The 25800-nt window shown below is 39.4% G+C and overlaps 1 protein-coding gene across 4 annotated transcripts in view; it reads right to left on the reverse strand.

The window, feature by feature from the left end:
- The window catches only part of LOC122561080 (protein prune homolog 2-like), a 424382-nt gene that overhangs the window by 101694 nt on the left and 296888 nt on the right, over window positions 1–25800 (reverse strand). For 2 of the 4 annotated variants that reach the window (XM_043712461.1, XM_043712468.1), the window contains exon 9: window positions 23230–23346. In XM_043712461.1, coding sequence (XP_043568396.1) covers window positions 23230–23346 — 117 coding nt within the window. Of the gene's footprint in view, window positions 1–10560; window positions 10618–23229; window positions 23347–24663; window positions 24733–25800 lie in introns of those variants that run through there. The other 2 variants (XM_043712477.1, XM_043712507.1) reach the window with 2 other exon arrangements.

The following is a 25800-nucleotide window of genomic DNA, read 5'->3' on the forward strand; positions in this document are numbered from 1 at the left end:
AGGCAGTAGGAGTATACTTAAGAGGGAAATCAGGAAGGCAAAAAGGGAACATGAGATAGCTTTGGCAAATAGAATTAAGGAGAATCCAAAGGGTTTTTATAAATACGTTAAAGACAAAAGGGTAACTAGGGAGGAAATAGGGCCCCTCAAAGATCAGCAAAGCGGCCTTTGTGTGATGCCACAGAAAATGGGGAGATACTAAACGAGTATTTTGCATCAGTATTTACTGTGGAAAAGGATATGACGATATAGACTGTAGGGAAATAGATGGTGATACCTTGCAAAATGTCCGAATTACAGAGGAGGAAGTGCTGGATGTCTTGAAACACAAAAGTGGATAAATCCTCAGGACCTGATCAGGTGTATCTTAGAACTTTGTGGGAAGCTAGAGAAGTGATTGCTGGGCCTCTTGCTGAGATATTTGTATCATCGATAGTCACAGGTGCCTGAAGATTGGAGGTTGGCAAATGTGGTGCCACTGTTTAAGAAGGGTGGTAATAACAAGCCAGGGAACTACAGACCAGTGAGCCTGACCATGGTGGTGGGCAAGTTGTTGGAGGGAATCCTGAGGTACAGGATGTACATGTATTTGGAAAGGCAAGGACTAATTAAGGATAGGAGAAAGTGAGGACTGCAGATGCTGGAGATCAGAGCTGAAAAATGTGTTGCTGGAAAAGCGCAAGGGAGGAAGAGAGCTTCTTCAAGGAAGGCATCCTTGCAAGAGGATTCGCAGTAGGTTAAAATCAACTAGGAGAAAGTGAGGACTGCTGATTAGGGATAATCAATGTGGCTTTGTGCGTGGGAAATCATGTCTCACAAACTTGATTGAGTTTTTGAGGAAGTAACAAAGAGGATTGATGAGGGCAGAATGGTAGATGTGATCTATATGGATTTCAGTAAGGCGTTCGACAAGGTTCTCCATGGGAGATTGATTAACAAGGTTAGATCTCATGGAATACAGGGAGAACTAGCCATTTGGATATAGAACTGGCTCAAAGGTAGAAGACAGAGGGTGGTGGTGGAGGGTAGTTTTTTAGACTGGAGGCCTGTGACCAGTGGAGTGCCACAAGGTTCGGTGCTGGGTCCTCTACCTTTTGTCATTTACATAAATGATTTGGATGCGAGGGGCATGGATAGGGTAAATAGACAAAGTCTTTTCCCTGAGGTTGGGGAGTCCAGAACTAGAGGGCATAGGTTTAGGGTGAGAGAGGAAAGATATAAAAGAGACCTAAGGGGCAACGTTTTCATACAGAGGGTAGTACATGTATGGAATGAGCTGCCAGAGGAAGTGGTGGAGGCTGGTACAATTGCAACATTTAAGAGGTATTTGGATGGGTATATGAATAGGAAGGGTATGGAGGGATATGGGCTGGGTGCTGGCAGGTGGGAGTAGATTGAGTTGGGATATCTGGTCGGTATGCATGGGTTGGACTGAAGGGTCTGTTTCCATGCTGTACATCTCTATAACTCTATGACTCTTCTTCTATTTACTTACCTTCAGCCAAATATGTATCCCTTGTTTGCAATTACATCAGTACTCGTTTTTCCCCAAGAGTTGAATTCTCTTATTGTCTTCAAATGCACCTTTGGTACAATTTTTAAAAAGAAAATGCACATAGTGCTGATTCACTAAGCTGTACCTGATAGACTGGAACTCTCTTTCAAACTCCACAAAATCAAATTTAAGAATTCAATATACGTGTAACAATGTTCTTCAGTCTTAGTTTTCTCACTTGAAATGTAAAAAGAAATTCATTCCAGCCTCATTGCTATTCTTCTATTGTGCATTGTACGGAGAAAAGATTCAACATTTGGACTCACAGTAAGTAGCTATCGCTGAGCTAACTTCCCACCCTCTTCAACAGTGAAGGCAGCAGAGAAGGCAGAATAACAAAATGCTCAGCTCTTGTGATGCTCAGCTATTACAATTCTCTTTGTAAATGGACAGCTCTATAATGTAAAAATAGTGATTATCTCTTTCCTAACTTCTTTTAATATGCCTGCGTGAAATCTATCTGATCCAAAGATGATAATTCATCGTAAATTTGATTGGTTTGCCAGTGATATCTCCCTTTCCATTTATAATGTCTTCGCATCTTTCTTGATTACTTCTTGCCAACCTGCAGAGGGATTTTCTGAATTTCCATCTCACCCCCGTGACCATTGACACCTCTTCTCGTTCAGCTGAGTCTTTAGAGGGCTTCAGAGGTCATCAGTGAAAATCCTGACATCTGCCCTTACAATGGACTAAAGGTTATTGACGAAACAACTGAAGATGGTTGGGCCTAGGACACTGCCCTGAAGAACTAGGGCTCTTGTGGCTTAGTGATGGTGTGCCTACCTCTGAATGAGGAGGCTGGATGTCTAATTACCTCTCTTAACAGGTTGTTTAGAAAACATCTACCCTGAGGACCTCCTACAGAGATGTCCTGGAACTGTGACAAAACACAAGTTGACCACCAACAACACCAACCCTCTTCTTATGTGCTAACTATGACCCCAACCAGTAGAGAGTTTTACCTCTGAATCCTGTTATCTCTAGGGAGGAGAAGAAAAGGATTTAGTATTGCCTACAAAGATAAAGTGATAAGCAGAGAATAGTGGTGATGCGTGTTTTACAGACTAGAGGGAAGTACGAGTTTCTTTTAGACATTCTTTCTCATATATATTGATCGCCTGGACTAGTGCGGTGTTAGGAGGGGTGGTGAAGAGTAGAATAGCAAGTTTGCAGTTGATACGAAATGGGAAATAGTGAAAACAATGAAAATGATATTAGAAAACATTGGGAGAGTAGACGTAGATTTGTGAAATGTACAAACATATTGAAAATTAAATATATATGGAGGTAAATATAGATGTGACTTTTTGAAGACTGAGAAGATTTAATGTAATTAAAATGGGGATGCTGGAAGACAGATCTGGGTGTTGACAATGCAAATCTTTAAATATGGCTGGACAAATTGATAAAGATTGTTAAAACATATGAGGCATCTGGCTTTGTTAATGGAGTCAGATTGTACAAAACCAAGAAAATTATGTTATATTTATATAAGTAACTGGCAAAATTTCATGTAATGTACTGCATCTGATTCTGGGCACCACCCTTTGGGAAAACTGCCAAGGCCTTGCAGAAGGTTTACAGGAGATTTACTGGAGTTATACCAGCACTGAGAAACTTCAGTTATTAGGAAGGGCAGGGAGTGCTAGAGAAACTGGAACTGATTTCCTTGGAGCAGGAAAGATTAAGAGATATTCAAAATTGTAATGGGTTATCATAACTTCTTCAGAGATTCATGTAGCATTGAAGGTAGCCAGTTTATCCATTGCATCCCAATGCCAAGTTGAGCTCCCTGCATAATGCCATGCTTTGTCCATGGCCCTGCAAATTTCTCTTTTTCAATTCCCTTTGGAAAGATAGCGCTTCCACCATCTTTTCTGGTATCGAGAGTGGGATTTTCTGTTTTTGAGACTACGTGTGGGCTATTTATAAAGAAACATCTCTAAAATCATGGTGACAGATATTTGAAAACCAAATGTAAGTTCAAAAGGACAACAGCTTTGGACATCAAAGAATTTAGACATTTAGCATTACCAGTTTCTGGTAATACAGAAGACAGACTAATTCCTTTCACAAACTATCTTCTAGCTAGAAAAACTTGTTTTCTTTTTAAATTAGTGCAAGTGCAAACACAAGAAAGTTGAAAATTTATCGACCTATGCTAAGGTACAGAATACTTTATTTCTCTGTCTCTTGTCTTTAAGTGAACTGATAACTGTTAACATTTTTAAAAACAAAAATGGCAGTCTTAAATAAACTATAGCTAATACACACTTAAAAGTAGATTTCTACACAAATGTGGCTTACCAATGGCAAAGATTAGCTGGTTTTGCAATTTTCCCTGTTCAATTCAGTGCCAGAGTAGAGGAATCACTCGAGAAACCATCATTCCTTATTTGGTACAAATGCCACCTAATGGTTCATACTTGCAACTACACGCCTGGGGATCTTTGAAGGACACGGCTGCAGTTCTACAGAACAATTTCCTCACAAAGGAATAAGACCAAGAAAGGGAGAGGAGCAAAGAAAAATAAAGAGAGAGAGAGAGAGGGACAGAACAGGGAAAAGGTAGATTGAACAGAGATGGTTGTAGAGGCTGGCACCCATGAACAGCCCAAGAGAACCTGTCATCAGTGCTGCAAAAGAATGAATGATCCACTGCTCTCCACTCGTGTACATACTGCTGTCAACTCAATGCTTTGTGCACCCAGGAATGTGAGCTAGAATTTTAATAGTGCCACTACAGAGAACTGATACACAGTAAACTGGTTGCCAAATATGATGCCTCATGTGAAATCAATGTCCATCACATCTACTGACGTAGTACTACTGACACCAAAGTGATACTGCCTCTCACACTTCTATCAGGAAAGTTACTATGACACTGTGGGCGTCACGGTGGCACAGTGGTTAGCACTGCTGCCTCACAGCGCCAGAGACCTGGGTTCAATTCCCGACTCAGGCGACTGACTGTGTGGAGTTTGCACATTCTCCCTGTGTCTGCGTGGGTTTCCTCCAGGTGCTCCGGTTTCCTCCCACAGTCCAAAAGTGTGCAGGTTAGGTGAATTGGCCACGCTAAATTGCCCGTAGTGTTAGGTGCAGGGGTAAATGTAGGGGAATGGGTCTGGGTGGGAGCGCTTCGGCGGGTCGGTGTGGACTTGTTGGGCCGAAGGGCCTGTTTCCACACTGTAAGTAATCTAATCTAATCTAATACTTAGTAGCTCCCGAACCATCAGAACGTTTCATTACATCAGAATGTACACACCTGATAGCTTTTCCCCTAAAGGCCTACATGGGGACAATGAGAGGTTCACAAAAGATAGCCTTTTGAGTTAAGCCTCCTTTTGAGTTCAATTGCACTGGCATGCTCCTGTTAGCTTTGCTGATATCAGCCAGTGTGGCTGCCTCACTTGGGTTGGCTTGATAGCCTGGTTAGGCTTCACCCCTAACATTAAACTTTCAACAACTAAGCAGACTGCATATGACCGAGTCTTTGTGAGCTAATCAACATGGAGACACTTCCCTCTAACAATGTAAACATTCACACAAAAATGCCTTGGTTAGGAAAGAGATAAATAATTGTTATAGTTTATATACACCAGAGATTGAAAGACAGTCTATTGCATTAAACACATGCCTCATATATATATATATATATATAAAAAATCAGGTTTGTTAACACACAGCTCCCATTTTTGTCAAACAAAATTGCACTCCTGAAAGTGATTCCAGTATTCTGGGGTTTAATGAGTACTAATGACATGCTAATGAATGCAAACAAGTTCCAAACAATGGAGATTAGGAAAGCCAAACTGTCTGCAAGGTTCTGAGAACTTAATATCAAAACATGAACCTGCCATCGGGAAAACAAGGGCAGAATATTTCCAGACATGGGCAATGGCAATTCAGTCAGAAAAATGAATTTTTTGACATGAAGATTTGATCAGAGAAAACAAAATCATACGAGTGAGCAGCAAGAGGTCTATTAACATGCACTGACATCTCATTATTATCTATTCTCATTTTTTTTAATACACATCGTTCTGCTATAACGAGTGTTTCACAAGCATGAATGTGATTGACAAATTGGGGACAGTTTCTACAGCATAAACTTTTAAAATGCAATTACATCGCCAACACTTTAAGCCATGTTTCTAATGCACAATTTTTATATAATGCATGGTTGCACAATAACACAACCATCTCGTTATAGAAGAACTACTTGTGGGCAATCTCTTGTTCTCCCATGGGGAAACTAGACAGTGATAGTCTGAGCAGGTGCTTGCTGGTTCCAGGTCGCTGCTCGCTCCTTGGGGTCTCTATCTTGGCAAGCATTCCCTGGTGTCGCAGGGCACGCTCATGGGCAGCAATCACCCAAGAATGTTGGCATCCAACACTACCAGCGTCAACACATCAACATAGTATTTCTTCGACTCATTTAAAATATAGTTCACCACCACTTAAATACTGCACTTTGGAGTGCACCATTGCAATGTTGCTGCTGGGCTACTTTGCATGCAATGACAGGCACCATCAGAGCAGGGTGCACCTCACATCTTTCAGCTTGCTTTCTTAGCATTCACACATGCCCACCCCCATTCCCCCATCCTTTGCACCTACTTGGATGCCCATGGTATCTCTGCTTGTTTTCCCCTATTTTGCACATTACCTCATTCAAAATTTACAAGTTCACAGTATTTCTGCCTTGTTTTCCCTCTTAGTGCTGATACAGAGCCAGGCAGCTGTTGAGTTTGCCAGCAATGGTCAGTCAAGGAGGGGGAAATGCTGCCATACTGTACCATGCTACATCAATGTCACACCTGCAGGACCCTCCAGCTTTTTATAACAAACACACCAAATGCACTTTAACCAAATGGTCCCCTTTCAAAGGCTAAGTGGAGTATTCACAATCAATACGGGCCAATGACAGTCAGTGGGTACTGGCACAACATGACAAGGGCATTTTCCAATCTCAGTTCCAAGGGCTTGAGCATGATCATTCAGGCAGTGGGTGCAGTCAGTCCTGCATGTTCAATGTCACCAATCCTAGAAGGAATGGCAAGTCAGTCAAGGAAGAGTCTGGTCACTCAGAAGTCAGAGTTGTCTTTCCAAGATGATTAAGTGGGTGCACTAAGGCCCATGTTGAGCTCTGTTCATTGAAAACCAAGAGGATTATCAAGAGTCAGTGTTGTGGTAGAAATGTTGAGGACTGGAGAGAGGCAAATATAATTCCTCTCTTCAAGAAAGGAAATAAAGAAATCCCGGGCAATTACAGACCAGTCAGTCTCACGTCTGTCGTCTGCAAGGTGTTAGAAAGGATTCTGAGGGATAGGATTTCTGACCATCTTGATTAAATGCAGTCAGCACAGTTTTGTGAGGGGCAGGCCATGCCTCACAAATCTTATTGAGTACTTTGAGGATGTTACTAGACAAGTTGATGAGGGTCGAGCGGTGGATGTGGTGCATATGAACTTCAGCAAGGCATTTGATAAGGTTCCCCATGATAGGCTCGTTCAGAAGGTCAGGAGGAATGGGATACAGCGAAATTTAGCTGTCTGGATACAGATTTGGCTGGTCAACAGAAGACAGCAAGTGGTAGTGGAAGGAAAGTATTCTGCCTGGAAGTCAGTGGTGAGTGGTGTTCCACAGGGGTCTGTTCTTGGGCCTCTACTCTTTGTAATTTTTATTAATGGCTTGGATAAAGTATAATTGTATGAATAGATTACCTCCATATTTTAAAATTGAGGGATGGGTTAGCAAGTTTGAGCTGTCATTGACAGTATAGAGGACTGTTGTAGGCTGCAACATGACATTGACAGGATGCAGAGATGGGCCGAGAGGTGGCAGATGGAGTTCAACCTGGATAAATGCGAAGTGATGCATTTTGGAAGGTTGAACTTGAAAGTTGAGTATAGGATTAAAGACAGGATTCTTGGCAGTGTGGAGGAACAGTGGGATCTTGGTGTGCAGGTACATAGATCCCTTAAAGTTGCCACCCAAGTGGACAGGGTTGTTAAGAAAGCATATGGTGTTTTGGCTTTCATTAACAGGGGGACTGAGTTTAAGAGCCGTGAGATCTTGTTGCAGCTCTATAAAACTTTGGTTAGACCGCACTTGGAATACTGTGTCCAGTTCTGGCCGCTCTGTTATAGGAAAGATGTGGATGTTTTGGAGAGGGTTCAGAGGAGGTTTACCAGGTTGCTGCCTGGAATGGAGGGCTTATCTTACAAAGAGAGGTTGACTGAGCTCGGATATTTTTCATTGGAAAAAAGGAAGAGAGGGGACCTAATTGAGGTGTACAAGATAATGAGAGGCATAGATAGAGTTGATAGCCAGAGACTTTTTCCCAGGGCAGAAATTGTTAACACGAGGGGTCATAGTTTTAAGCTGTTTGGCGGAAAGTATAGAGGGGATGTCAGAGGCGGGTTCTTTATGCAGAGAGTTGAGAGAGCATGGAATGTGTTGCCAGTAGTAGTTGTGGAAGCGAGGTCATTGGGGATATTTAAGAGACTGCTGGACATGCATATGGTCACAGAAATTTGAGGGCTCGTACATTAGGTTTACCTTACATAAGGATCAATGGTCAGCACAACATCGTGGGCTGAAAGGCCTGTTCTGTGCTGTACTGTTCTATGTTCGAAGTCAATTTTGGCAATTGGAAAGGGTATGCTGAAATTGTGTGCGTTATAACTTGCACCTTGTCTGTGTTGGTTGGTTTCACTTTAAAAGCAGTCAAGTCGCTTCTATAGAACGGTCTGTGCCAAAACCTTGACCCACTCATCCTTTCTATTTCTGCTCAGATTTACGGTGTTTCTCCAGGATTTGTTTCATATTAATTATGCAAATAACCAGCCCAAGGAATATTCCTCACTCTTCACTTGGTGAACGCAGACAATGGAGGGTGAAAATCCATTTAGTTTGGGAATCTCTGCAAACTTCTCTCATAAGTTCAAAGTAGTAATGATAAATGGTAGGCCAATGGTTCGATCACAGTCAGTAAGAGTACTGCGTAATTTTGTGTTTCTCAGTTAAAGAAAGGACGGAAAGAAATCATAGTGAATAGATAGCATGGGTTCAACTAGTGATGGATTGAATAGTAATGAAAAGCCATAGGAATGAGAACAAAATCTCAGACTGGAGCACAAAAGGTTAAGAGGAAATTAAATAGAACAAAAGATACAGACTGCACTAGATAGTCAATATTAAAGCCTCCAGTTGAGATGTCAACAAGAGATTTATTTATTCAGACACTCACTTAAATTTGAAACTTCATTGATAAAAATATCAAAAAATTTAAAATATGGAGGTAATCTATTCATACAATTATACTTTATTTTAACCTTCAAAAGAAAATCTTTCAAATATTGCCTTCTATGTTTTTAGATTCGTTAAAAACAAATAATGGTGCTGAAGAAACATTGGTAGCTGAACTACAGAAGGTTACCTCTTTGAAATGCTGAAAATCATTAAATGGACATCGTGTTAATTTGGTTTCCATACTCTAGGATGATGACATCCTAGATTCAGTTCCCCAAGCACTTAAAATTTCAGAGGAATAAATAAAAGATTTGACTAATATGTATTTTAGTTACAAATACTCTATTCAATGCTATTGTGTAAGAACCAGGGAAATGAGGGAAGGAATTTAATGAGACTAAAACGTTTTAAATTTAACTGGATATTGTCAAGATTTGACTGTTGATCCTTTGAGGTGATATGATTTGGGAGAAACATTCCTTCGACATGATTAACAAAGGCCTGTAGAAAGACTAGGCTTGATAGTTATTTCATGCTTTCTTGTCTTTTTGAATAAAGGCAAAACATGTTGCCCAGATTAATGCCTTTTAGAAGAAGTTGGAGAAAACAGAAGTATCCTTCCAAAAGCAAATTTTAAAAACTACAAAAAGTAAGTTCAGAAAAAAATACTAAAGCTTAAAATCATAGACATACTTTCATCAGCCTCATTTTTATATGTTGCTTTCTCACTTTTCCAATGAAGGAATTTTAGCTGTTTGTGTCATTACTTGCTGTAACTGTCGAATGAGTTCTAATTATGAATGAAAAGCAGTAACACAACTGCCAACATACGTTGAAGTTTTGAACAATAAGGTCAAAAACTGATTTAGGACGACAGCAAATTTAGCCTCATCAAAAAATTACATTTATGATTTTGGTCATCTTTATTGCTGGCCTGATATTTCATTCTTAGTGATTCTCTGACTGTTAAAATATTTGCCATTGTAAATAGCCAATGAACTACAAAATTTGATGTACAAACATGTGCTGAGTTTGTTCACTTAAGTCTTTATTATTTAATGTTCTTTGTACATTTTTCACCACAATTAGTATTTGCACTAATTTAAACCTCACTAGAATAAATGAATTTTAATTAACTTTCTTTTTCTGGTATTTGTCTCAAATATAATTTAATATAACCATAAACTGAATATGCAGAGCTCTCAGTCTAACCGCTTCTCAAACAAGCCATGGGCACTGCACAGTTTACAACTGTCTCACTCTGGGAGAATGCACCTTTACTTTCTCACAGTCAAAATTGAAATGAGTACAAACAGTATCTCTCAATTTACAGCGGAAAGCCTCTCTCTCAATTATTAATTCTTTTTTTCAGAAAGTAATGGGTGTGAGACATGAAAAAAATGCCATGATATTATCCACTTGAACGTATACTGGTTGGGGCTGTGGCAGACTATAAGCACATAAGGCAAGCAATTTCACTCTAAACCTAAAGAAGGTGAAATTTTCCCCTTCCTGGAACCACTGACTGATTACTGCCTTCCTGGCAGGTGGAAAAAGTGACTGCTTTCAGACAGGGAACCCAGAGCGACTTGTCTGCTGGAATGGGATGGGAATACAAGGGTAACATTTGCCCCAGTACTAAGGACGGAGGGCAGCTGCTGAAAGACACCCCACCGCCTTTGTCTCTGACATCTACCTGCTCCCTGTGGCCAGTTCACCCCTAAAAATAAGACAGCCATGCTCACCAATGCAGCTCTTCCCTGCTGTGCAGCCTGGGCCTCCAGCAACATTCTTTATTCAGTTCCTGCCAGCCTCAGTGTGGGCAGGACTTCAGGGGCAGCTCCTGATTGATGATAGGCTTGTCGGCCAGCACCTAAGTACTTAATTGGTGCCTAAGCTGACGAGCTTTCTAGTTGGTGTAGGTGGGGAGTTAACCACCCCGGAGGTCAACTACCCCAATGTGCACTTCACAGCACACTAAATACTGGCCAAGGTGTTTAACTCTTAATGCCTTAATTTTCCAACTGTATTGAAATGAAACAGGGAACCTGCTAGTAATAAAATACTTTTTATACATTTCTTAGCATGACTTTTATTTCAAGGTTGTCCAATCGATAAGCCGCAGTTTATGAATCTTAACAACTGCTAGCAAATAGCTCCCTCTAGTGACAGTGCAAGATATTTATTTGCAATGTGGTTTATAATGGATAGTATATTCAATGAAGTTATTGAATATACTATCCATTATAGTATATAATCGTAATCGAGAGTAATGCCAATATTAAATTAGTTTTGCCATTAGTGACAATGTTAAGAATAGTCTGAAGCAGGTGTTTTGTTTTACCTGCCACCCCATTCCACCGTCTTCATATTAGAGCAATCACTGGAATTTATACATTTATGCTTCAGCAATGGCCCCGCCAAAAAAGAGTTAGCTATCTTGCCCCGAAAAGTTATAATTGCAGCACTAATGTATCTTCAGTAGTTCTCAAAACTTTTAAAAATATTAACAAATGCGTAATGCAGGGGTTATTTCCAATTCATTAATTCATCCATTGACTTTCCAATGAGTATATATTGTTGCGTGAATTGGAACAAAATTGAAAGCACAAGGGGAATCCATTTGACCCACAATACCCAAGCTGACTGATGAAGATCTCCCAGCTCTTAGTTCACCCTCCACCTTCGGAGTGCAACACTCTCCCCGAAGATCCTCTTTAAATCTCTTGCCTCAACCAAAATGGAAGCTCTTGGTTTATGGACCATTCAACCAAGGGGTGTAGGGATTTTCCATCCTGTCTAGACCCCAAATGATTGAATGTACTTCAACTAATTCTCCCCTCAGCATCCTGTGTTCTGTAGAAAACAACTCTCATCTACACAATCATTCCTCATAATTAAAATTCTCCAGTCCTGGCAACATTTGTTAAATTTCCTGTGCACGCCTTCTAATGTAAGTACTTCTTTTTTATGACATGATGATCAGAACCTTGTGCAGTCTTCCACTGTAGCATGTTTTATATGGTTCTAGTAAACTTCCCTGCAGTAATAATCTATGCTTTGTCTGAAAAAGATAGGCTAAACTGCATGTCTTATTAATTACCTCACTGATCTGTGCTGCCATCTTTGAGACTTTGTAGTAATATACTCCAGGGTCTCTGTTCCTCTGCACTTCTCAGTCCCTTTCCACTCACTACAGATTTGATTATGAAATAGACCTCAAGTGCATTATCTCACACTCTTTGAATGAACTCCAATAGTCACTTTCATTCAGTTGATAAGTCCATTGATAGCTTCCTGCAGTCTATCACTTTCATTATCCAATTACAAGGCCAATAATTGTATTACCTGAAAACTTCTGAATGATATCTCCAAGTCCAAAACACTAATACATAACACAAAAAGTAAAAGGACTTAGTACTGAGCCCTTGGAATTTAACTAGAAACAGTGTTTCAGCACAAGTTTACCCTTTGCTGCTTACCTCTGAGCCAACATTGGAAGCATTCACTATGAAAGATAGAACTATTCATGTGTGCAGCACAAATAAAGAATTAAATATTGAGTCTTTGCTAGTGTAATTCTAGTGTCCCCTCGTGCTAGCCATCACAATCCGAGGAAAAAGGCTCTCACTGTCCATCCTATCTAACCCTCTGATTATCTTATATGTTTCAATTAAGTCACCTCTCAATCTTCTCTCTAACAAAACAACCTCAAGTCCCTCAGCCTTTCCTCATAAGACCTTCCCTCCATACTAGGCAACATCCTAGTAAATCTCCTCTGTACCATCCTTCCTATAAAGCTTCCACATCCTTCCTATAAAGTGGTGACCAGAACTGTTCGCAATACTCCAAGTGCGGCTGCACCAGAGTTTGTACAGCTGCAGCGCGATCTCATGGTTCCGAAATTCAATCCCTCTACCAAAAACAATTAACATACCACATGCCTTCTTAATAACCCTGTCAACCTGGGTGGCAACTTTCAAGGATCTACTTGCCTGTTCACTGAGGTCTCTCTGCTCATCTACGCCAACAACAATCTTACCATTACCCCAGTACTCTGCATTCCTGTTATTCCTTCCGAAGTGTATCACCTCACACTTTTCCACATTAAACTCTATTTGCTACCTCTCAGCCCAGCTCTGCAGCTTATCCATGTCCCTCTGTAACCTACAACATCCTTTGTCACTATCCACAACTCTACCGACTTTAGTGTTATCCGCAAATTTACTAACCCATCCTTCTATGCTCTCATCCAGGTCATTTATAAAAATAGCAAACAACAATGGACCCAAAACAGATCCTGTGGTACCCCACTAGTAACTGAACTCCAGGGTGAATATTTCCCATCAACCACCATCCTCTGTCTTCGTTCAGCTAGCTAATTTCTGATCCAAACCGCTAAATCACATTCAATCCCATGCCTCCGTATTTTATGCAGTAGCCTACTGTGGGGAACCTTATCAAACACCTTACTGAAATCCATATACACCACATCAACCACTTTACCCTCATCCACCTGTTTGGTCACCTTTTCAAAGAACTCAATAAAGTTTGTGAGGCACGATTTACCCTTCACAAAATCATGTTGACTATCCCTAATCAACTTACTCCTTTCTAGATAATTATAAATCCTCTCTCTTATAACCTTCTCCAACACTTTACCCACAACTGTAATAATGCTCACGGGTTTATAATTTCCAGGATTGTCTCTACTCCCCTCCTTGAACAAGGGAATAAAATTTGCTACCCTCCAGTCTTCTGACACTATTCCTGTCGACAATGACCACATAAAGATCAACGCCAATGGCTCGGCAATCTCCTCTCTAGCTTCTCAGGGAATCCTAGGATAAATCCCATCCGCCCTAGGGGACTTATCTATTTTCACACTTTCCAGAATTGCTAACACCTTCTCCTTGTGTCCCTCAATCCCATCTAGTCTAGTAGCCTGCATCTCAGTATCCACCTCAACCACATTGTCTTTTTCTAGTGTGAATACTAATGAAAAGTATTCATTTAGTGCTTCCCCATCTCCCCTGGCTCCATGCACAACTTCTCACTACTATCGTTGATTGGCCCTAATCCTACTCTAGTCATCCTTTTATTCCTGATATACCAAAAGAAAACCTTAGGGTTTTCCTTGATCCTATCTGCCAATGACTTCTCATGTCCCCTCCTGGCTCTTCTTACCTCTCCCCTTAGGTCTTGCCTGGCTAACCTGTAACTCGCAAGTGCCCTAACTGAGCCATCACATCTCATCCTAACATAAGCCTTCTTCTTCCTCTTGACAAGAGATTCAACTTCCTTAGTAAACCACAGCTCTCTCGCTTGATAACTTCCTCCCTGCCTGACAGCTATATACTTAGCAAGGACCTGCAGTATCTGGGGTCCTTCATTAAACTCCACATTTCAATTGTGCCCATCCCCTGAAATTTCCTTCCCCATCTTTGGCATCCTAAATCTTGCCTAATTGCATCGTAATTGCCTTTTCCCCAGCTATAATCTTGCCCTGCGGTATACAGCTATCCCTTTCCATCATTAAAGTAAACATAACCTAATTGTGGTCACTATCACCAAAATGCTCACCTATGTCCAAATCTAATACCTGGCCGGGTTCATTACCTAGTACCTAATCTAATGTGGCCTCACTCTTGTTGGCCTGTCTACATACTGTGTCAGGAAACCCTTCTGCACACATTGGACAAAAACTGATCCATCAAAAGTACTTGAACTATTGTATTCCCAGTCAATATTTGGAAAGTTAAAGACCCCATAACAACTACCCTGTCACTCTTGCTCCTATCGAGGATCATCTTTGCTATCCTATCCTCAACATCTCTGGAACTATTCAGAGGCTGACAGAAAACTCCCAACAAGGCAACCTCTCTTTTCCTGTTTCTAATCTCAGCCCATACTACCTCAGTAGACGAGTCCTCAAATGTCCTTTCTGAAACCATAATACTGTCCTTGACTAACAATGCCACACCACCCCATCTTTTACCGCTTTCCCTGTTCTTACTGAAACATCCAAATCCTGGAACATGCAATTCCTGTCCCTGCTCTACCTATATCTCTGAAATGCCACAATGTTGAAGTCCCAGGTCCCAACCCATGCAGCAAGTTCACCCACCTTGTTCTGGATGTTCCTGCCATTGAAGTAGACACTCTTGAAACTAACTTCTTGCTTGTCAGTGTCTTCATTCATCCTTAGTTCTGATCTCACTACTCTCAAACTCCTGTGTACTCAAACTACAATTTTCATTCCCAACCTCCTGCTGAATTAGTTTAAACCCACCTGAAGAGAATTAGCAAATTCCACCCCCCCCCCCGAGGATATTGGTACTCCTCTGGTTCAGGCAGCCTTCTATTTCTGTGATGCAAAACAAAAACGATGCACATATCATAACTGCAGTAATTCTGTTTAACACACCTTATGCCTAAATTGTTTTAAAAGAAAGCAATTCTTCCTTTTCCGACCATTTTGAGAAATTGAGAATCAATACAGTCAAATCTGAGCTTTAACACTGTTATAACAGCTGCAGAGAATTACTATCCCCATAATTACATTTGAAATATTATATATTCAACTATTCATCTTAAAGAAACTTTAAGTCCATCAAGATTATTATTGATGACGCTGCATTTGCAAGCTTTGTGGAAATTCAAATGCTGAGTGGCTAACTTCCATCTGAATTGATGAGGGCAGCACCCTCCAAGACTGAATTTATTTCTGTAGCATTAGAGAGATTATATTCTATGGGCTATAAACAGGCAAATTATTATGGAAAGATTCATGAGACTTAAATCAGGTTAAGAGGAATCCAAATATCATATCAATTGAAATCAAATAATAATCAGTATAAAAATTTATGTAAAATTTTAGTATTTCTCTTCATTGAGAAGTACACTAAATATCATAACTGTGAAAGCAGGTGAAACACAATGCCAAAGGTAATCTTCACTTGCTAAACTTGAATCGTTGCAAAATATACTTGAATAGAAATTTGTGTATTCTAACATGATGCCACCAAGTCTTGTGTATCAACCAGCCACTAACTCTTTCATTTTTATTCTTGCTAATTAACAATAAATACAGAATAAATTCATAATACTCAGTTGCATTAAATACATGAAGCTGATTTTAACTCTGAATTGGGTGGATTTAATGGACAATATACATCTATGTACATACAAATGAACCAAGAGCAAAAGTCGTCCATTCAGATCTCCAGGCCTGCTCAGTGATCAGTAGCTGATCGGTTTATGTTTTGAGTTCCACATTCACAATTATCTCAGATAGTTATTCTTATTTACCTGCTATACCTGATCAGTAATCTTTTGTGACTCATTCACCAGACCACCTGGATGCCTGTGTACCTCACCATTTTCCAGTTGTTTTCCATTTAAGTAGTACTGTTATAGTTGTCCTGTCAAAGTGAACAACTTGATATTCTCCAATCTGTCAAATTTTTGCCCTTCATGCAATCTATCTTTATCAGTCTGAAATCTCAAGTCCTTTTCAGAAAATATTTCCTACTTAGTGTTATCTGCAAAATTGGATTAATATCAGAACCATTTAGTACAAGCAGACCATGAGATATACGGTGTAGAGCTCTATTGCTATTGTCCTAAGACCCTTAGAATCTCAGAAGAAAATGTGTTTACGTATTACAACTAGATCCTTTAAGAAACTTTTTGTCTTGAATGATTCGGAGAGAGATTAATTAATTAGAGGTTGCTTCATGTGTAGTTACAGTAAATTGAAATACTCTTCACTCTGTTCATCATGATTTCATACAGGATCTACAATCATCAGGAGACAAGATAGCTCAACTGAACTTCAAAAAAATATAATTATTTTCTAAATTTACAATGTAAATCCCATCCTATTATAACTGTTTTCAACTCATCAAAATCACACTAGGGGACAGGTGGTACAAATTGCTCTATGGCATTGAAGTGAAATTTATTTTCATAAAGCAATTTGTAAATCTGTAAATTTAAATGTGCTTGTGTAATTTGAGGTATCAAATCACAGTGTGAAAAACATTTTAGTAGATCTGTGACTCATAGTTGAATCAAATTATATCCTAGAGTGAATTCAGTTATTCAGAATTTGAAGAGACTCTTTAGCAACTGTTGCTATTTTTCATTGTCCATTACTAATAGTATTCATATTCAGTTTTGCATTTAACGGAATCTTATTTTAATAATCCTTCAACATTACGTCTGACTCCCTTCAATATACATTTGAAAATAAACATTTACATAAATGACTATTTATCAATGCAGTAATTTTTGAAGATAATATTAGGATGTATTTCTCATCTCAAAATGCATGACAACTATTAAACACAGATTGAAAATGAGCCAATTGACTTTAATCCTAATTAGACTTCAATCAGACATCAAACTATAATGTGAAATCACAGCATTTTATCAAATCAGAATGTTAAAAAAGGCAAAGCAATAAACGTTAGAAAAACACACTTGCTCTTAGCTGTTGTCTTTTATGTCATTGTTGTTTTACACACAAAGTTGCATTGCACTTAATGAAATAAATGGCTAGTCAATCTGTTTTTGGATGTGTTGCTTTAAGAATAATAGCTGGCCAGAGCACTGAAGATTTTCTGTTCTCCAAATAATAGGAAAATCTACATCCATTTGGTGGCACAGTGGTTAGCACTGCTGCCTCACAGCACCAGAGACCCAGATTTAATTCTCCCCTTGGACAAATGTATGTGTGGAGTTTGCACATTCTCTCCCTGTCTGCGTGGGTTTCCTCCAGGTGCTCCGGTTTCCTCCCACAGTCCAAAGATGTGGGGTTAGGTGAATTGGCCATGCTAATTTGCCCGAAAGGGGAATGGGTCTGGGTGGGTTGTTCTTCGGAGGATCGGTGTGGACTTGTTGGGCCAAAGGGCCTGTTTCCCTACTGTAAGTAATCTAATCTAATCTAATCAGAAGTTTGTGAGCTTTCCTACTTTAACTACCCTCCCAGCCGGTGCTTTCCAGATTCCTGCCATCCTCAATAGGATTTGAATCTATGGTCTCCTAAGAATAAAATTCCATCACTCCTTAAATATCTGTGTGCCATTTCTAATATATTATTTAACACATTTATATCAAGCTCCTGTGCAATTGACACCAACAGAATCATTAATAGATGTGAAAAAAAACTCCTAGTTTATTACACAGATGTAGCAAGCATTCTGAGGTTTCGATTTAAATCACACACAACTGATAAATCTATGGTAAACTAAATTAACAAATACAGTGAATCTCTGTTATAATGCAAAAGTTTGAGTCTGCATATTGTATTGTAGCTGCAGTGTATTAATAAGAAAACATTATTCTTTCTTATTTTAACTGGCAATTTTAAGAATTAAATAATTAAGCCACAAGACTCTCACACTATTCAATGAATACCCACTATATGGACATCTAAATGAAATGGTCTGTGTCCATCAGCAGGTCTCCGATCAATCTGGAGTTGATCCAGTCCAGTTAAAAAGTTAATGAACAATTAATAGCCACCAGGGTGAGCCTGCCGGCAGCAGGAGGAAGATGTAGGCTGCTCACCCGATGTAGCAGGCAGTACGTCCAGACTTGGAGCCAGCAGGCCATTTGGGTCACCACCTTTGGTTTAAAGGACAGTGCTAGGTGCAGCAGGGGTAAGTGCTTTGTGCAAGGAACATTGAAATCTAGTATTTCTTAAACATTTGGATGTTTTCACAGAGGTAAGTGTGATTTTTTTTGTCATTTCAATGATTTACCCAAAGGGAAACTGTTATGACCTTTGTCAGGGAAGACAGAGCCATGGAATACAATATTTTTTATTTGTTCATGGAATAAGGGCATTTCTGGCTAAGTCAGCATTTATTGGCTGTAAGCTGCCTTCTCAAACTGCTACACCCACAGTGCTCTGATGGAGAGTGTTCTGGGTTTTGACAGTTGCAGGGAAAAAAATAATATAGTTCCAAGTCAGAATGCTGCGTGGAACTTACAGATGGTGGTGTTCCTATGTATCTGCTGCCCTTGTCCTTCCAAAGTGCCAGAAGTTGGGAGTTTAGAAGATTCTGTCAAAGGAGGCTTGGTGAGATACAGCTGTGCCTCTTGAAGATGGCACATTCTGCTGCCATTTTGTAATGGTGATGAAGTGAGTGAGTGTTGAAGGCAGTGGATGGCATGCCACTCAAGTGAGATGCTTTCTCCTGGAAGGTGTCAAACACCGAGTGTTGATGGAGCTGTATCCATCCAGACATGTGGAGAGTATTTTATCACACGCCTGACAAATGTTTTGTAGCAGATGGACAGCAACTGGGGAGACAGAGGGTAAGTTACTCACCACTAAATTCTCAGCATCTGACCTGCTCTTGTAGCTACAGTATTTATATTGCTTATCCAGTTTTTTCTCTGGTCAATTGTAACCCCTAGGATGCTGATAGTGGAGGATTACGTGATGGTAATGCCTGCCTCTAAATGTCTAAGGACAGTGGTTAGATTCTATCTTGCTTGAGAGGTCATTGACTGCCACCTGTGTGATGTGAATGATGTTTGCTTAAGCCTGCATACTGTCTAAGTCTCGATACACATCAGCATGGACAGCTCAAGTATCCAAAGCATAGTGAATATTGGTGAACTTGGGGCAATCATCATCAAACATCTTCACTTCTGACACTATGACAGTGGGAGGCTCATTGATGAGATAGCTGAAGATTAGTTTGGCTTAGGACACCATCCTGAGGAACTCCTGCAGTGAGGTCCTTCGACAGGGATGAATGCCCTTCAACAACGGTAACCATGTTCCGTTGCGCTTAGCTTGACTCCAACTAGCACAGAACTTTCTCCCAGTTTCACGCTGATTCCAGTTTTGCTACAGCTCCATGATGACATTATTGGTCAAATACAGACTCGGTGTCAGGGTAATCCCTCCCACTCCTGCCTAGCCTCATCGCAGGAGTTCAGCTCTTCAGTCTAAATACAGACCAGAGCTGTACTGAGTTCAGGAGCTGAGCATCAGTGAGTATCAAGTTAAAATTGCCTAGTTAAACAGTTTGACGGTGGCAGTTAACTATCAATACCTGAGTTTCCTTCCTGCATTAGATGTTGGTTATTCTAGTGGAAAGTTAAGAAAAATGTGTCTTTCTATAAGAAGGTCTTTTTTAAAGTGCATGGTCGGAGTAGGGGAAAATTTACCTGAGTGAGACAGATAAAGGGTGAGTAACTGGGAATTTGGGGAAGAGGAGCATGAAAGCACTTTAATTAAGATATACTGCAAGAAATAAACTCTCCAGAAAGAAAGTTGAGTGGGAGATAAAAGAAAGTGTGCATCATAACGCCTACCTGCACTTAGACCACGAGCGGCATAATGTCACATATGCAAGGAAAGCAGCTGATTGGTGAGTAGGTTTAGTCAGTATTTCTAATCTTTCAAATGTAAGTTGGATATTTAGTTTGCATTTAAGTCTGTAGACTTTTTTTCTCTTTTGCTCAGGAATAGCTTGCTGGGTTTCATATTAAGTTCATTATAATTCAAAAGATAACAAAATAGTTTTAAGAGTTAGGGGATGGCAGGCCAGAAGGGCCAAGTGAGGCACACATCATGAGGCAGAGTACGCGAGTAGTACATATAGGGAGGTAGTCTCACCACAGATCAAAAGTGCACTAACAGACAGGGAATGAGTGTCTAGCTGGCAACTAAGAAAACCAGGCAGGTAATGCAGGAATCCCCCAGAGTCTACTATACTATTGCTGATCGCTATTCCATGTTGGAAAACAGAAAGGGTGCTGGTTTGTCAGGTGAATGCAGCCAGAGCTACACCCACAGCACTACAGGCAAATCAGAAGTATAGGGCTGGAGGAAGAAAAATGGAAGAGTAACAGTTGTAAGGGTTTTCTTTAAGAAGTGAGTGCAAGGGAAAACAGGGAACTACAATCTGTTAGCTTTAGAAGGGAAAATGCAAGGATCTATTTTAAAGAATGGGATAAATAGACACTTGGATGATAATGCTATGGTTAGGCATAGTCAGCATGGATTTGTAGATGTAAAATTGTGCTTGACAAATTTGTCAGGGTTTTTTGAAGATGCTAGTAACAAAATTGATAAAGGAAAGCCAAAGGGCACAGTATACTTAGATTTTCAGGAGGCTTTTAATAAAGTCCCATTCTCTCAGTTCCTCAGCATCCAAGACATCAACTCACTGGCTACTCCACTTGTACAGAGCATATTGCCCTTGGGTGATATGGCACACATTGTTGGGACTACATGGAGTGGACCACTAGTCTGATACAAGTAGTGAAACTACATCTTCAAAAGCCCTATACAGTGCTTCATGATGGTCTTGGCTGAGGATGAGCTGTTAACAAGGTGTCAATAAAGTAATAACCACTGTCAATTGGCTTTTCACTGCGACCTAGTGAGAATCTCATCACACCTTTTGTGAAACACATAAAAAATGGTGCAAGTTGTCCTTGACATTGAGATGGGCTTTACCACTGCTGTCATCCAATTCTGCCAGATCTCCCCATTGCTCATGTCACTCAGACCCCTTATTTCTATCTCAATGTGCTTTCCAGGTGCTGCCATTATGGAATGTCTTGTACCTGCAATCACATGCACTTTGAATATGGCTATAATCCACCCTTTCTTTGTCTCCTTCACTGGAGAAATATTGAATGCCCAATAGGATCTTCTGCAGCCTCTGAGGTGGGAAAGGAAACCTCAGCAAATGCAGTAGCACATCCCTTCTCAGCACCAAACACCAGCACATATACTGTCCCTCGGTGTGAAGTTTCCAAAAAATAAAACTGAGCAGCTCTCTGGCTATTGAAAGAGTACTGAGTAGAAAGCATGGAGCAGGTTTCTACGTGAAACAAAAATTATTATTTATTATAAGCAATAGACTATAGCTATGGGTAAACAGAATTGCAAATAAGAATACTAACTAAAACTCTAATCTCCTTAATAATACACCCTTTACCCATACACACGTAAAGAGGCAAGCAAGTTGGGATAATAAATTATGGACAGAAGTAGAAGAAAGAAATAGGGTCAATTCAGTGGTCTTTGCTTTCCAATTCCAATGTTGAGATGATTCTACTTTGGCTAACCTTGGTGTTCAGTTGTTTCGCTCTAGAAACGTCCAGTGGCTTGTACGATGTACAGAGAAACTGACTCACGTGGGAAATGTCTGTAATTTAGCAGTTCAAATATCACTGCTCACAGCTATTACTGCTGTAAAAAAAAATCTTTCCTGCAGTAAGTTTTGCTGAGAACAATAGCACATCCTTCTGAGTCTCTCTTTCTCTCTCTCTCTCTGCGTCTGTACAACTTGTTTTCAATTCCAAGAGAACCAGTCAACTTCACTTGTAAACAACTCCTCTGCTCACAAAACAGATTTCATACCAGATATTAAATTTCTTGCTGTGAAATTATGTAACCATGTTGGTAAATCTGTTATTTAAAGACATTCTGTCTCTTTGCAGTCCACTATTTTTCAAGACAAAAATTTTAAAAAATGGTTCGTTCATGCTGAAACCTCAACTGCAACATGTGAGAGGTCAGTCATACCGAGCCCTTAGGAAGCACAGTACCAGCCAAAACAACCAGCCTTGCAAGTGACTGTTGCAAATCATATTACCCAGCCTGCCTGAGCATTGCAGTGATAAATATGCAATACTCAGCAGATGACAGTTTAACTCCACATAGATCACTACATCACCTGCCTGAAAGGATCCACGTTCAAAGAAATGCATGGCAACAGTTACCTTCAGGCTACAGTCATGGATGGTCCCCAATATAGTTGGAACTAGCTTGTCATAGAAAGATGTATTCATAGATCTTGAGAACCAGAGTCCAGACTGGTACTCTGTCTCTGACAATAGTATATCAATTTGATCCTGTATATATGCTGGGTGCATAAGACCCCCAGCATCTCTTTACGTTGCACAATTTTGTGAAGGTTATGCAATGTCTATCAACCCAGATGTCTGCCCCGAATATATAGTCACCATCTTCTTTTTTGTATACCTGAAATTTACAACACCCAAAGTGGAATGAGCTTCATCTTCCATTTTTGGCATGCATTCTTGAGGAGCCACTGTGTATATAGCCATCCCTTTGAATTTGAGTTTAATTGCTGACATAGTATCTATTACCATTCATGATGCTACAAAGAAAATATAATATACAAAACACCTCTGCTCAATCCCACTGATATCAAACTTTTCCATCACATTTCTACTACAATCGCCATCCAAAGTATATTCAGTGGTTTTGAAGTCTTGAATACAAAAATTAAAAATAAACCTGAAATACGCAAGATTAGTTCACATGCTTCATCCTTCATAACATGGCAATTCAGAATAAACTATATTTACATAAGTATAAATGAAAGATTGTGATTATTAAAACTCACCTTGTATATTCTTCATACAACCTGTTTTCCTTTACTTCAGTCAGGTGTTCCTGAAGAGAATCTTGTGCCATTGCTGCAGAGTTCTGAAGTGCATACTCTTGTACAGAGCTCAAGGAACTGTGGAAACAAATTAACAGGGGAAAAAACACAGTAATTTAAACAAAGTTCATAAACGTGAGGAGTGTTGCCTGTAAATTAATTCATCAAAGGAAAGTGACAAAAGTGGAAACAAGAATTTAAATTATTAGTCTAATTGATCATTTGAAATAGTGGATCTAAACAAAAATTAAGGTGAAAAATGTTCATACCCGTTTTATGTAGCTAGGAAGTATACCACTCTGAAGAATTTCTTTATGCCACCTTGATAGATAGCTATATAATAACTCACATGTATATAAGCCAAATGCTTATTGGAAAAAGAGCAGAAGTTGCTTCCTTTTGTTGTAAGACAAAAATAGACACAGTATCAAACAACTTGGTATTGAGACTGCTAACTAAAAGCTTGATCCAAGTAATAATTTGTAAGAATATCAAATGATATTAAAATACAAAAGGCCATTAAAATCATGTAAAATATGTTTTATCTAAAATTGTTCAAGAATTTCTTGCTCAGATTAGAATTAATGGAAAAGTAATTTTACAAATATTCTACAAATCATGTCTACACTCATCCATACACTGAACATTTTGAAAATTATTGAATGATAATGCTGTATTTTATGTAATTTATATTTCATTGCACAATAACAAGTGCATTGACTATAAAACAAAAAATTAAGACATGAATAAACATCAAGGTTATTGAAACAATTTGTGATTCCTAACATCCTGCTGAGTATGACACATCAAGTGTTAGAACTACATGCAGGAGATGAAAAACACACTTACCAATGTGCATACCAACTACTTTACTTTTCAATCTTGAATATTTGCAAAGAAGATTGTTTAAAAATAATTATGCTGCCCATCAATAAAAGAAAATCCTGTACAAAGGAGCTCTCAGATGATTGATTTCACAATGTTAGCATCTTCCTTCTTTGAGTTTTCAGCTCAAAAGCTGAACCATAGCAAAATGCAGTTTTTGTTTGACTAAGGATAGAGTGAGAAGGCAGGTCTTCTGATGCAGAGATAGGGTTGCCAATCTTTTGGCACAAGGCCCACTTTAGAACTAAGGTCATAAAAATGCATTCATAATTAGGCAAATCAGGCTGATTATTAGCCTGAAAATCTTTTCAACCTGCCTAATGGTACATGGTAAAAGCAGGAGAGCTTCTCGACTAGCTCCCACCTTTAATTTACAATTGAAATGAATACAGGTACACAATCTATACAATAGCAAATATGTTTAATGAGTCTGCTTTAGTTTAACCTTTATTGCATAATTCAAAATTCTGAATTTACTTAAACAATCTATTCATAACAATATTTACTTACATTCTATTGAATTCAATAGGAGACAGGTTATTTAGCTGGAATCTGCTCAAAGAATATCAGGCACATACAGGAACTATACCCGTTAATTTTATGCAACTTCCTGACCAGCTTGGAATGGCTGCAACTTAATGTTCATTTCCTGCCTTTCTGATACTATTTTTACAAAAAATATGTGCACTTGTTCTTACATTGTAATGATTACAAAACTCTCATAATACTATACAACTTAGCCTTTTTATTTCAGCCTCTAACAAGAGATTGGACATTCTGGACATTAGTATGCTTCCACATAATGTTACTTGTTATTTAAAAGATGCAACAAGAATAAAGGTAGTACTTCCAACAAAAAACTCCTATTCTGCATTGAGAGAGCAGGAAGTCTAATAGCACTCATCTTCGTATATGTCTGTGCACATTTTTCAGCAGGCTGCCACGATACATACACTCTGCTGTTCCACTGTCCTTCCATCCCTTCCCACGCACACCCAGATATTGGATTCTAAAGGTTGTCCATGAGCAGGAACAGATCCCAAAGGTATTATCTGCTGACAAGAATCCTCATTGAGCAGTCCATCAGCCTGCTTAAACTACATTTTTGAAACCTGGAATGCTTAAGTGGTGTCCTGCAATACCCACCTGTCAGAGTTTCTAACAATATCATGATGCTGCATAACATGCCCAGAAAGTAACTCTTCAGAAACTCTTGACAAAAGATGGTGAGATGTCCCCAGAGGAAGAGGATGAGCAGGACATGGGAACAGATGGAACAGTGGGTGAGGAAGGGAAGCCTTCTACTACGTGAGGTTGCCTGGCCATGGACTTAGCCAGGTCAATGGTATCACAATGACATTTTTCATGGAACCATTGTTGTGAGGCACCAGTTGATCCAGGAAAGGTTTGAATATCCCCATGTATTGTCAGAATTCTTTTGGTGAAAATTATTCCACAAAGAATACAATTTTTAACACTTACTTTTAACAGTTGGCTCCATTCACTTTCAACCACCAACTCTGGCTACCAAAATGTGGTCCCCAAAATGGCTTATTTTTTAACTTTCTGAAATTAATTTTGAATTATGTCAATTTCATTTACAAAGCACTCAATATTTGCCATTTTAGTTAATGAAAATAAAACGTT

Source organism: Chiloscyllium plagiosum, chromosome 2 (assembly GCF_004010195.1).
Source record: "Chiloscyllium plagiosum isolate BGI_BamShark_2017 chromosome 2, ASM401019v2, whole genome shotgun sequence".
In the NCBI taxonomy this organism is placed as follows: Eukaryota; Metazoa; Chordata; class Chondrichthyes; order Orectolobiformes; family Hemiscylliidae; genus Chiloscyllium; species Chiloscyllium plagiosum.